The following is a 13,204-nucleotide window of genomic DNA, read 5'->3' as shown; positions in this document are numbered from 1 at the left end:
GAACCCAGGAGTCCTGGCTCCCAGTCCCTCCTCCTCCTGCATGCATGCGCTGCTGGGGGCCTGCAGGAAGGGGAGGGGTGCCGGGCGGGAGGTTTGAGGGGGCCTTGGAGAACTACACTTCCCAGGAGCCCTGCCGTGGGAGGGAAGCAGGACGTTGCTTGTCATGGGTGGGGCATGTGCAGTCCCAGCACAGGCTCTGTCCCTCCCCCGCTGGAAACCCAGGGATCCCTGCCCCACCCAGAGCCGGGGATCCAGCCCAGCATCCGGGCTCTCCCCTCCCACATCTAACCTACTCCCCCCACACCTCTTTTCCCAGAGGTGGGGCTAGAGCCCAGCCCCCACGGTCCTGGTCCATTAGCCTCTGCTTCTCTCCTGGTGCAGAGGCTGGTGCCCAGGCTGCGTGCATGGGGCAGGGCCCCCCAGGAGGGGGGTGGTGAGTGCGCAGGGTCAGTGCGTAGGTGTGAAGCCCCCCATCCCCATGAGGGGACGTGCACAGGGGCGCAGCGGGAAGGACTGGGCCAGGCCAGGATGAATGCGAATGCTTCCTCCCGGGGAGGGGGGTGCGGGGGCAGCTGGTGCCATGGAGCTGCCTGGGTCTCTCCTGGCCGGGGGGTGAGGTGGGGGGCAGGGGTTGTGCCCGCTGCCTGCTGCACCTCCCACCCCACAATTTTCCCGGTGGTTACCCTGACACTCCACAAGGAGGCCAGGCCCAGAGCCTGGGAACCGAGATCTCGGGGATCCCTGGGGGGATGGAGGGGGGCAATCTGTGTCTATACCCGTGGGGGCACCTGCCCCCATGAACACACCGCTACCTCCTTGGTAGGGACAGGGCCCCCCTGCCTTGGGGCACCTTCCCACTCGGCGCAGACTCTGTCCCCCCTCCCGCTGGGCCAGGCTGTGCCCCCAGCCCCCTGCAGTGGAGCCCCTCAGCTGCACTAGCTACGGTCGCCCCCCTGCCCAGCTGTAGGCGCACACCCCATCGCGCGCTCAGCCAGGAGCAGCACGCCTGCCCCAGACCCGCCCTGCCATGCCCTGCCCTGTCCTGCCCCGCCCCAGCCCTGCGGGCTCGCTGCCCATCCGTGCTGCCAGGCAGTGGCTCCCCAGGCCAGGAAGGGCCCGGGGGTGGGTCCGCTGGTAGCGTGTCTCGGCGCTCTGGGCCAGGATGCTGGTCCTAGGGCGAGTCCTGGCTTCTGCCCCAAGCCAGCCCAGGTAACTAGCACAAAGGCTGCTGCCCCCGGCTGTGCGTCTGGCAGAACCACTCAGCATGTCCGTCCGGGTGCAGCACCCTCACCTCCCCCCACACAGCACGGGAACAACATTTCCCTTCTGCTGCCTGGCTGCATGGATCCACTCACCTTTTATTGCCACACAGGCGCTGTCATCGGCCTGACTACGTGACTGGAGCCTTGGCCCCGCTGGGTGTGCAGGCACCAGGCTGGGGGCTGCTGCTGAGGGGGGAGCTCACAGCTGCTCTGTACCTTGCCCCGGGACTCCAGCTGGCTCTGGGGAAGCAGGGTTCCAGGCCAGGCTACCGGGGGGGGGGGGGTCAGCGGGGATGCAGCTCTCAGGACTAGGGTACCGTGGGGAGCCAGGGCCTGTACCCCTGGGGCAGCGAACACGGCCTGACCCTGACGGGGGGGGCTGGGCGGGGGCTGCATTGCAGGTGATGTTTCACACTACCGTGGGCAGACATGGGGTGGATGGTAGGGACTGACCTGCCAGGAGAGGGGCAGGCTGGGGTCTGATCCAGCTGGCCGCCGTCATGCTCTGCCGATGCTCTGGGCGGGGGGTCCCGGGAAAGCCAGGTGTGGGGCTCAGCGAGGAGAGGGGGTGGGGAGGGGGAGTCTCAGGGAGGCGTGCTGCCAAGGGAGCTGGCTATGAGCCATCAGCTGGGGCCCTTGGCAGCGGGCGGGCTCCAGCAGAGCCTGGCCTGGGGAAGCGGCTGCCCTCCCCTGGCTCCTTTCCAAGCCCGGGTGGGCTTAGAGAACTGGTGGAGAAGTGCCCCAGCAAGCACAGCAGGGAGGGCTGGCTACTCCCTGGGACCACAGAGCAGCCCCGCTGGGAGCCATGCCCCCTCCCCCTCCAGCCATGCCCCCTCCTTCGGTGACAGCAGGACGGGATCTTGATCTGCTTCCCACAGATAATGGGAAGGGGGGTCTCGGGGCTGGGCAAGGGTCAGGACTCCTGGGTTCTATTTCCAGCTGGAAGAGGGGCTAGTGGAGTAATGCTGAGTTGGGGAGGGTGGTATATGGTCACTGCGGGAATCGTGGGGCCAGTGCTGGTGCCCCCAATTCAAGATGGGGGCTGGTGAACGGGAGGGGCTCAGAGCAGAGCCCTGAGCGAGCCGCAGCTGTGGGGTAGCAAGCGTCGGCGCAGGCTGGGGAACAGCAAGGTGCCAAGCCAGGCTCCTCCAGCCAGCAGGCAAAGGTCTAACACGAGCCGCCGGCTGCAAGTTGAAGCCAGACAAAGCCAGACTGGAAATAAGATGCCGGTTTTTAATAGCGATGGTAACCACTGGGCCAGCTGACCCTGGGCTGGGTGGATTTTCCATCCCGGGCACTGTGTATAAATCAGGGGCAGCTCCCTTTTCAGGGCTGTGATCTGGTTCAAACAGGAATTAATTGGGAGAAGTTGTCTGGACTGCGTCATACAGGCCGGCCTAGATCAGGGGCCCCCAAACTGTCAGCCCCAGCTCCTGCCCCGCTGCCGGTGGTGTGTGGAGGGGGTCAGGGGGTGACTGAAAAGGGCTGGGGACTAGTGGCCTAGATGAGCACCAGGTCGAGTCTGCAGCTGGGGCCAGGTGTCTTGGAGGGTTCAGCTGCGACAAATCCTGCATCCTGGCGGGGGTTAGACGGGCTGACACCGCGGCCTCTTCCCCCCTCGGCTGTAGAGCAGGACGGGACGCAGTGGCCCTGGGCCCTGGTCCCAGCTCTGGGGTGCTCGGGGGGTTAGAGTGGGGGGCTGGGGTTAGTTACAGGACTTGGCCCTGCGGGGGGGGCAGGCCGGGCGGCTGCAGGTGGAGGGTATTAGCCATGCGGGGTGGTGGGGGGGGGGACGGACGCACAGGGCAGAAATTGGCATCTGCTGGGTGGGCGGAGAAGCTGCGGAGAGCCCGGCGTGGCTGGGCTCTGGGGGCAGTGTCAGGCCCCCCCGGCCCCCGAGCTGCCCCCAGGCGGGACCAGGGCTGCTCCAAGCGGGGCTGGGGAAAGTGTCGATCTCCCCCAGGAAAGGTTTAAAATTCCTCAGAAACCGGACGTCTGAAAAACGAGCCTCGGGCCGAACTGGTTCCTGCCCCGCCCCGTCTCCATGGCCCCCCCTTGCATCGGCCCCGCTCCGGCAGCGGGGGGCAGCGGGCCGGGGGAAGCTCGGTGGGGCAGGACCCCCCGCCGTGGAGAGCGCGTCACACACACGGGGCGGGCGGCCATAGCTCCGTGCAGCGCCCAGCACATCTCCTGCGCGGGGGGGCGGGGCTCGGGGCAGCACGCTGCTGGGGGGGGCGCGCAGGCTAGTGGGGGGGGGGGGGCAGGCGCGCTGCGCTGCGCTCCCAGTGCGTTAAGCTGAAACTTGGGGAACTTTGCTCGGGGTGGCTGCGCTCTGGCCGCTGATTGGCCCGAAGTTGCAGCTGGGGGCGGGGCCCGCCCGGCCCCCCTCGGCCCGGCCCCTTCCCCGCCCCCGCCGGTCACCCCCGCCCCGGCCACCCCGCGCCCGCCGCCCGCCGAGTCCGACCCGGCCGGAGCGATGCGCCCGGCGCTGCTGCTGCGGCTCCTGCTGTGGGGGCCGCTGCTGTGGGGGCGGCTCCGGCCGGCGCGCGGCCTCCGGCACAGCGTCTACTGGAACTCGAGCAACCCCAGGTACGGCCCGGCCCGGCCCGCCGCGCCGCGCCCGGGAGGCGGGGGGATGCTCGGGGCGCCTGGCTGGCCCGCGGGCTGAGCGCGGCTCCGCGGCGGGGGTCCCCTGCCGGCCCGGGCTGTGCTGCGCGCCCGGCGGCTCCTTTGTCTGCGCTGCCGCCCCCCTGCCCGGCCCCTGCCCGCCTCGCAGCCCCTGCGCGCCGTCGGGGGCCGGCCTTGGGGCGCCGAGCTCTGCTGGGGCCATTCCCAGGCCGGGCTCGCCGGGCGGGTGCCCCTGGTTGCTGTGAGCGGTGCCAGGGTGGGCCCAAGCCCCCAGCCGGCCCCTGGGGCAGCCCCCCTGCGATGTGGGCGCTGCCCAGGTGGAAAGGCAGGAAGGGGGCGTCGAACCGGGGGGCAGGGTGCTGCCAGCCTCGCCTCTGCCAGGCCGGTGCCCTGCGGTGTTCTTGAGCGGCGCCACCCGGCGAGGGGGCGAGTTGGGGCGAGTCTGCGGCGACTCGCTCCCCGGGAAACGTTCCGCCTTGTTGTGCCGTGCTCGGCGTGGGAACGGCCCAGATCAGTGCCTGGGCCTGGGCCCAGCCAAGCGGCGCTGGGAGTGCCTGGCATCCCGCAGCAGGGGGGGGCTGGCGCTGGCCTGGTAGGTGAGGTGTGGCTGGAGGGTGTTGGCCCCACTGGGCATGACAGGAGTGAAGACACTGTGCAGCCTGGACCGAGCCCCAAAACCCTTCCTGCTCCCTCCTCCGATGAAGGCTGGCTCCCTGCCGGAGCTGCTCCCCCAGCGTGGGGCAGAACAGGCCTGTGGCGTGCGGCGGGCGAGCGCATAGGAGGATGCTTTGGAGGAGGCAGGAGCTGCAGGACGTGGTCACTGTGGGGCCCACTCCACCCCATGGCGGGGCAGCCTGAGGGAGGGCTGTGCCCCATGGTGGGGCGGAGTTGAGGGGCCAGGCTGTCTAGTAGCGTGGATCCCTGACCGTTCCTGGCCCCTTCCCTGCGGTGCTGGGCCTGGCTGCCCTGGAGGGGTTTGTAGCTGCCTGTTGGGGTGAGTCCGTCTCCCGCTTGGCACAGCCCGGCCCTGCCCCACCCCTGCCCCAGCCACCTCCATTTTCAGAGCTCTCCATGCCGGGGAATGGGGGCATCCAGTGCCCGGCTCTGGCCTGCTCAGGGGCCGGGGGACCGGGGGCGAGGGAAGAGCCGGCTCCCAGTGCTGCAGTGCTGGGGGAGTTTGGGGCAAACCTGTGTGCCGTTATCACGGCCCCCACCTGAGCTCCTGACTTCCACAGCAGGATGCACTTGGAGCCCCAGCTCTTGGGGGAGCCGGGGGGATGTGGTTTGTTCTCTTCCACGGGCTGAACCAGGACCAGTCTGTGGGGCTGGGCGCTCCTCTGGATGACACTGCCCCCCATCACTCCATGCAAGCGCCGGATTTCCCTGCCCCATGGAGGGGCCGGGGGAGCTGTTGGTCCCTGGCCTGTGCGGAGCCCCACTCCATCTGCAGGCCCTAGGGGCTTGGCACCCTGGCAGAGATTGGGGTTGCTGATGCTCTGAGTGGGGGTGGGGGACTGGCTCTCTGCCACCCAGTGATTCATGTGCCAGCCCCTGGCACAGCTGCCGGGACCCTGTGGCTAGTGTGAACACCAGCCCGTCGCACACTGGAGCCCAGGTGCATGTGAGGAGACCCTCAGCCTAGACCTCCTCCCCCAGGGCCCTGGCCCTGCTGAGGGGAAGGGGCTTCCCAATGAGCTGAGCACAGATTGGGCTGCATGGGAGGTGCTCAGCTTCATGGCCCACCCCGCCCCCCTTTGCGTCCTTGTCCTGTGGCTCGGGGTCAGGTTCCTGGTGGGAGCTGGCAGAGCAGGGCCGCAGCCGAGGTTCAGGGACTCCAGCCGGCCGTGCTCGCCGCGCACCTCCTGCCCCAGCCCCGCCGAGCACTGTGCTGTCCCGGGGCAGAGGGGCTCAGATCCTGGGCGGGGAGAGGCTGCGTGCCCTGGGCGCTCGGAGCCCTCCTCCACGGGGAGTGGAGCGGGCACCTGTAACTCTGGCTCCATTGCGGGGGGCCAGGTCGCCCCCCTTGACACCCTGTCCCCCAGCGCTGTCTGGGGCGCTGCCAAAGGAGCAATGCACCATGCCCCTGGCAGCTGAGCCCAGCCCTCCTCCTTGGCTGTGCTAGGCAGGATCCCAGCCGCCTGGCCCAGGACAGGGCCTGGGCAGAGGTGAGGGGGCAGTGGTGCAGTTCACATCCCAGTGAGCACAGACCGCCCGCCCCCGCCCGGGGGAGGCAGATGGTCTGGGTTTCTGCATGGCTGGTGGGAGGGGCAGGGGCAGGGCAGCATGAACGGACGCTGCTGTCCCAGCCCACTGCCTGCCAATGCCAGGGCAGGGCACAGCCTGGCACTCCCTGCCTTCTGGGCATGGCCGCTACGCTGCCTTCGCAGCCGGGGTGAGCTGGGCTGCTCCAGTCCCATTCCTGAGCTGTAACCACTAGGCTGGGCTCCCTCCATCCCCAGCGCTGCCAGCGCCAGGCTCAGTACTGCCTGCAGCCACTGGTGTGTGCAGACGTGCGTGCTCTCCTGGGCCTGGCCGTGCACGGTGTCCATGTCTTTGCACAGGCGTGTGCGCTCCCCCCAGCCTGGCTGTGCAGTGTGTGTGTGTCTGTCTTTGCACAGGCGTGTGCGCTCCCCCAGCCTGGCTGTGCAGTGTGTGTGTGTCTGTCTTTGCACAGGCGCGTGAGCTCCTAGCTTGGCTGTGCAGTGTGTGTGTGTCTGTCTTTGCACAGGCGCGTGCGCTCCCCCCAGCCTGGCTGTGCAGTGTGTGTGTGTCTGTCTTTGCACAGGCGTGTGAGCTCCCCAGCCTGGCTGTGCAGTGTGTGTGTGTCTGTCTTTGCACAGGCGTGTGCGCTCCCCCCAGCCTGGCTGTGCAGTGTGTGTGTGTCTGTCTTTGCACAGGCGTGTGCGCTCCCCCCAGCCTGGCTGTGCAGTGTGTGTGTGTCTGTCTTTGCACAGGCATGTGGGCTCCCCAGCCTGGCTGTGCAGTGTGTGTGTGTGTCTGTCTTTGCACAGGCGTGTGCGCTCCCCCAGCCTGGCTGTGCAGTGTGTGTGTGTCTGTCTTTGCACAGGCGTGTGCGCTCCCCCCAGCCTGGCTGTGCAGTGTGTGTGTGTCTGTCTTTGCACAGGCGTGTGCGCTCCCCAGCCTGGCTGTGCAGTGTTTGCACGGGGGCCGTGCTGGCCGTGTAAGCAGCGTCCCTCCCCCGCTGGCATGTCACAGACGATCACTGTGGTGGGACGCTGAGGCCTGTGCCTGGGGCAGGGGCTTTGTGTGCGCTGAGCTCGCAGACCCGCGGCCGGGCTCCCCACCGAGCGCATTCCCTTCCAGCGGCTGAGCCTAATGGGAACTGATGTGGTTTTGTTTAGAGAGGCCGGCTGCCCAGGAGCTGTTTCCACAGCCGGCGGGAGCCGAGCGCCGCAGGGAGCCAGGGTCACCCCGTCTGCCTGGGGAACGCCCCCACCCCGGTTATGGGGCTCGTGCCTGGCCACAGGGAGAGCAGCGCTGGGGCTGCCCCACATGTGGGGGGTGCGGCGGGTGCCCGCTCTAGGCTGCAGGCACAGCAGTGTCCGTCCCTTGACCCCGGTTGGCTCCGTGTGTCTGGCCTGCGCTCCCTGGGAGCTGGTACCCGCTGGGTGGGTCCGTCCGTCGGGGGCTCGCGGGAATCTCGTCGTTTCTGCAGTTGTCCCCGTGCAGGGCGTGGCGGAGGCGCTGCCACGGAAAGTGGCACAAAGGGATCTGTGAATCCGACGCAAGCTTTAGCTGGTGTCCTCTGAGCAGCCGGCGTGACCCGAGCTGCGGCTCGCCCAGGCTCTGGGGGAGAAGCTGGGGAGGGGGCGCAGCTCTCAGCATGTGGGGTTGTGTGTCATGGCCCCGCCTGCCCCGCCCCAGTGTCTGGCTGCAGGGACGTCCCCCCCCGGGCCCCACCTCCGTGTCCGGCTGCCTGGTTGCTGTGGGCAAATGCAGGGCGACGGCTGATCTGTGGGTACCCTCACCCACAGCCCCTTAGGATGGGCCTGCAGCACCACCCGGCTCCCTGCCCCTCCTGGCACCGTGGCTCTCTGCCCGCTCGCCAACCCCGTCTCTCGCCCAGGTTCCTGCACGAGGACTATGCTGTCCAGGTCTCCATCAATGACTACCTGGACATCTACTGCCCGCACTACGAGCGCCCAGTGGCTGCGGGCCGGGCCGAGACCTTCAGCCTGCACATGGTGGACCCCGAGGGCTACCTGCGCTGCTCCGAGACCGCCGGCGCTTTCAAGCGCTGGGAGTGCAACCGGCCCCACGCGCCCTTCGGGCCCGTCCGCTTCTCCGAGAAGATCCAGCGCTTCACGCCCTTCTCGCTGGGCTTCGAGTTCCAGCCGGGGGAGACCTACTACTACATCTGTGAGTGCCCCGGGGGCTGAGCTGTGGCTGCCCAGGCCGCAGAGCCCAGGCCGGGCGGGTCTGGGAAGGGCTTGGAGGCAGTGCCCTGGGGGGAGCATTCTGTCTCATGACAACGGCTTCTTCCCCCCCCAGTTGCCAGACTGGCTCCCAGCCCCCTGACCTGCTGCGGTGTGCCGGGTGGCCAGGAGGGGGGGCCCCTTGCCCAGCTCTTGGCTCCTTCCCAGCAGGAGGGGTTGGTGTAGCTGCCGGTTTCCCAATCCCCCCGCCCCTGCGTTGGGCCCCGGCTGGTCCCCGTGCTCCAGCCAGCAAGCTGGGGCCTGCTGCCCCCACAAACCCCCCAGTCCAGGCTGCCAGGGGCTGCGCTGCAGGCAGCTTCCTTGGCTCGGGGGGGAGCTGCTCCCGGGGTGTCTCCCCCTCACGCCCTGCTGTTGCGCCTCCGTCCTGGGGGGGGAGTGGTGCATGGTGCAGCACGGGGATCCTGCTGGGGGGGCAGTGCTGATCTGCTCGGGGCGCGTGTCTGCGGGGGGGCTCCCTGGGTGTAGGCTCCCTGCTCTCGCCAGCACCCCTGTCCATGGGGTACACTGAGATCCCCAGTGCTCAGCGGGTGTGGCGGGCCCTGTCCTGTGGGCAGACGGGCAGGCGAACCAGGGAGTAGCAAGGTCTGTTCGCATCCCCCTAACCAGCAGGCGGTGACCCCAGCTGACCCCTGCTTCTCTCCCGGCCCGAGGGAGGGGCTGGGCTGGGGGGACAGACGGACGGACTCTCCCTTCTGCTGGGCCCAGATGCTTCCTGCTGAGCTAAGGCCCGGCCACGGCTTGGGAGCGGCTCACCCTCGAGGGCGCCCCTGGCTGACACCCTGCTGGGGGGGCAGGGCAGCGCCTTGCCTTGCCTCGCCGCCCGGACACCTGGGTTCTCAGGCAGGCCTGGCTCCCGGCTGTGCCCTGACGCCCGTCTCTGCTCCCCAGCCGTCCCCAGCCCCGAGAGCGCCGGGCGGTGCCTGAAGCTGCGAGTGTTTGTCTGCTGCAAAGCAACGAGTGAGTCCGTCTGTCCGGGCAGCTGGTGCTGGGGGGTGGGATGCAGCTGGGCAGCGGTGCGAACCCCCTGTCCCCCCCCCCCGGCTCCCCGTGCCTGCTAGCCCTGCTCTCTAGCTGGACTCTTCCCAGAATCCCTTGCAGCAGGCGGTGGGGGCGGGAGGGGGTCTGTCTGTCTGGTTTCATCCCAGCATTAACCCTTTCCTCTCTGTGCGGCTGGCATGGGGGGAGGGGCAGGGGGTCGCTGCTTTCAGAAGGAAATGCCATAGATCCCCCCACACACACACCCCACAGCCTGCAAGGGGGGCAAAGCACATTGGTGCAGGGAGTCTGGGCAGTGCCAGTTCCCAGGATCCGGGAGGGGGGGCAGGGATCCCTGGGGGGGGCCAGTGCCTGGCGTTTGGGGATCCCTGCGGGGCCAGTCCCTGACTGGGTCTGGGTTTGGTTTGCTTCCAGCAGCAAAGCCTGTGACAGAAGTTCCCCAATCTCAGCCCCGCGGGCGAGGGGGCTCGGAGGGTGAGTATGTGGGGCAGGGGGGACGCTACATGCTCTGGGGAGGGGTGGGGGTGTTGACAGGAGGGGGGTCAGGGGGAGCTCACCCTGACCAGCCCCCCAGCTCCCTGGACCCTTGCCCTTGTTCTCTCTGCAGACCCCGAGCCGCCCAGCCGCAGCACCGCTCCCTCCACGCCCCGGCCCCACGGCCCCTGCCTTACCCTCGCGTTCCTCCCCATCCTGTGGCTCTGACCCCCCCCTGCACGCCTGGGGGGGGGGGTCTCCTTGCGGCAAAGTTGGGGATTTTTGGACTTCGTACCCCCCAAACCTTCCAAGCGGCTGACCCCGCTGCGGGCTTTCTGGAGTGGGCGCCTTCCCCCAGCTCGGCTGCGCTGCCTGCCTGTCCCGCCAGAGCACCCCGGCTGACGTGCCAGAGCCCAGGACTGCGCCGGTCCAGAGCTGCCTCCTGCTGGGATCCGGCTGGAGGAGGAGGTGCTGGCTGGGAGGTAAGGGGATGCCCTGCAGGGGGGCAGGTGCCAGGGGCGTTAGTGAGGCCAGGGTGGCTGTGACTGGCTGGGAGCTGGGGCACGATGTCTCAAGGGGGGTGGGGGGCTCAATGCCAGCTTGAGTGCTGGGATTTTGGGGGGTCCCCTGGTGCTGGTGGGCTGTGAGGCTGAAGGGGGTTCTGGATAGAACTGGGGGGGAACCCGGTGGGGCTGGCATCCCCATCTGCTCTGTCCTTGGGATTGGTGATTTGCCGGGGGGGCGGATCCCAAGCAGGACCCCCGCGATTCCTAGCCCAGCTTTCCGGCCCATGGGCACCATGCCCTCCCCTCCCTGCCCTGGCCTGGCCTGCTCCCCTGACGGGCTCCCTCCCTCTCCAGGGCCTGCTCCATCGCCAGCGTCCCCAGGAGCCGCGAGCCGGGCTGCAGCGACACACCCCTGCTGCCGGCCGGGTGCCCGTCTCTGCCCTGGCCTTGCTGGCACCCGCGGGAAATGGGCCCTGGCTGTGGATGCCTCCTGAAGTCGCCAGCAGGAGGGACGCTGCCGTGGGGCTGTGTCGCCATGGGGGATGCTGCCCCCCACCTGCCACATGCCCGGAGGCCCCTGTTGGTTCTGCCCCTGGAGCGCGTGGATCTGGGCAGCACCCAGGAGCTGACTCCACCTCCCGCGTCCCAGGCCTGGCTCTCATCCGGAGCCCCGGCACGCCGCGGGCCCGGGGCTGGGAGCCGTCTCGGTGAAGGCCCCGGCGCTGCCCCTCGCTCCGGGCGAGGCTGATCTGTCTTCTGTGAAGACGCCCCTGCGGGGCCGTGTACACTTTGTATTTTTGTATCCGCGTTAGCGACTGAGCCAACCAATAAAGCGTTTGCAAGGCGCTGTGGGCTCCTCCCGGGGTTGGCCAGAGCAGAGATGCCATGATGCCCACCTGCCCCGCAGGCTGCAGCCGGGCAGCGCCCAGGCCATGGGCCGTGCTCCACTCCCCTGGCTTTGGGGCAGCTCTTGGAGCGGCTGGGGCTGGAGCTGAGCCGTCCTTGCTGCTGGTCCACACCGTGCCCAGCCCTTTCCCTCCCGGCCCCCGTGGCTCTGTGTGCCTGCCGGCCATGGGGCATTCCCTCTGCCCCGGTGCCGGGAGGTGCCGGTGTGCTGGGGCTCGGCGTGACGGCAGCAGGGCCCTGGGAGAGGTGTTAGGAGGCGCTGCCTGGGTCCTGCTGGTCTGGCTTGGGGGGGTGCCCTGTGTGGGGTGGGGGGGGCCGATCCCAGGCCCCCCACCTGCTCGTAGCTCTGATAATCCCAGCGGACTCAGCGCTTCCTCCTGGTCACGAGGGGGCCAGTCAGGAGCCTCCCCCTCTGCGCTGTTGCCTCAGCTGGGCTGGGGGGGCCCTTGGAAATGGAGGGTGTTGTGCTCAGTGGGGCCCCCCCCTCCCCCTGGCAGCCGTGGCCCCCCCCTCCCTGGGCCAGGGTAACCCTCCAGGAGCAAGCGGCTGCTCCCTGCCCCGGCTGGCGCGCGGCCAGCGATCGATGGGATGTTCTGCTGATTAGCTGAGCGCCGGGAGATGTTAACAGCGAGTCCCTGGCGGAGAGATGCTGCGGGGGGCTGGGGGGCGGGGAGGGCAGGCCCGCGTGGCGCCCGGGGGCTGGGGGCAGCCAGGGGTGAACGGTGACACACGGCCGAGGGGGCTGGGAGTCAGGCCCCCCGTGCTCAGCTGGGAGCACTGGGGGGTGTCGCTCCCTGCAGCCGGGGGCCAGCACCCAGCCCCTCCCCCTGCACCCTCGGGGTAGACTAAACCTGCCAGCCCAGGCAAAGCGCCCCGGGCGGCCCCCTCCACCCCCCCCGGCAGTCGGCGCTCTTCTGCACCCCCAGCCACCTCTGGGGAGCCGGGTGGATGGGCCCCTGCCCCTCCCCCCAGCAGCTGGGCGGCTGTAGCCCTGCCTGGGGCCCAGCTGGTGGCTGGCAGGTGGGGCGGGCACCGTGCTGCCAGGGAGATGGGTAATTTCCAGGGCTGTCATCGCTGCGTGGCGCTGGCAATGCGACAACAAGGAGGCGGCAGCAGCAGCAGCGCTCGCATCAACAACGGAGAGCGACTCCTGCCCTGCCCCGGCGCGGCCACGGTGCCCGGCGCTGCCCAGCCTCTGCCCTGCAGCAGCCCCGGGCCTGAGCTGCAGCCGGACGTCCCCAGTGAAAGCAGCTGTGAAAAGCCCCTCAATGGATTTATTGCTCGCTGCTGCCCCCCCCCCCTTCCCCCCCCCCGGGCGCTCTGCCTCAATGAGGCCATTAGAAAATGCAGCAGGGAGAGAGGTGCTGGGGGAGAATTAGTGCCAGCCATGAGCAGCGGGAGGGGCCGGGTTACGAGCCCCTCTGTCCTGCAGCCCCCCCCAATATGCCAGCCCTGTGCAGCCGGCGGGCCCCAGCTGTGCTCCGTGGAGCTGGGCCCTGCAGCTGGGTAGGCTCCTGGCAGGGCTGGGCAGGGCAATGGACGTGGGGCTTCCCTACTGCTCTGAGCTGGCCCCCAGGGTGGGGAGGGAAGGGGGCTGGCCCATGGCTGGAGGCGCCTCTCCCTGGAGGCTGCACCTGCCTGTGTTCAGTGGGGGCTGAGCTGGGCCCTGTCCCCCCCGCCTGGCTGCGACGGAGAGGCTGGTTCTGAGCACCGAGCGCAGGCTGCCCCAGGCCCGGCCCTGCCTGCTCCGAACGGGCCAGCAGCCTGGCCATGGCCACCCAGCTCCAGGGCAGGGGGCCTCCAGACCCGAGCCACGTCGCCCCTGCTGCTGCCTTGCCGTGGGGCCTGCTGATGTGCTGGCTGGTGGCCCCCGAAGGCCCCGGCTCTCCCAGCGGGCTCGCCAGGGCAGGCGTGGCCGGGAATCTGCTCCTGGGGTCTGCAGAGAAATTCTGCAAGAGGAGACCTGACCCCCCTT

At 69.2% G+C, this 13,204-nt stretch overlaps 1 protein-coding gene across 5 annotated transcripts; it reads left to right on the top strand.

Annotated features, from left to right (window-relative positions):
* The first annotated feature begins 3,686 nt into the window (after positions 1–3,686).
* EFNA4 (ephrin A4) lies at positions 3,687–12,320 on the top strand. 5 transcript variants are annotated; one of them, XM_067539200.1, is made up of 6 exons: positions 3,687–3,851; positions 7,978–8,270; positions 9,236–9,304; positions 9,761–9,817; positions 9,951–10,299; positions 10,678–10,907. In XM_067539200.1, exons 1-5 carry the CDS (start codon positions 3,739–3,741, stop codon positions 10,043–10,045), a joined length of 627 nt encoding a protein of 208 aa, XP_067395301.1. In that variant the 5' UTR covers positions 3,687–3,738; the 3' UTR covers positions 10,046–10,299; positions 10,678–10,907. The 5 variants fall into 5 exon arrangements, with proteins under 5 accessions (XP_067395301.1, XP_067395300.1, XP_067395299.1 ...); XM_067539199.1 differs by having other exon boundaries at positions 9,758–9,817; XM_067539198.1 differs by lacking the exon at positions 9,951–10,299 and having other exon boundaries at positions 10,678–12,320.
* Positions 12,321–13,204: the final 884 nt, after the last annotated feature.

This window comes from Emydura macquarii, unplaced genomic scaffold, assembly GCF_026122565.2.
Source record: "Emydura macquarii macquarii isolate MOO-44397 ecotype Brisbane River unplaced genomic scaffold, CSIRO-AGI_Emac_v2 contig_527, whole genome shotgun sequence".
Classification (NCBI taxonomy): Eukaryota; Metazoa; Chordata; order Testudines; family Chelidae; genus Emydura; species Emydura macquarii.
The sequence above is the reverse complement of the archived record's forward strand: the minus strand, read 5'-3'. Positions and strand labels throughout refer to the sequence as shown.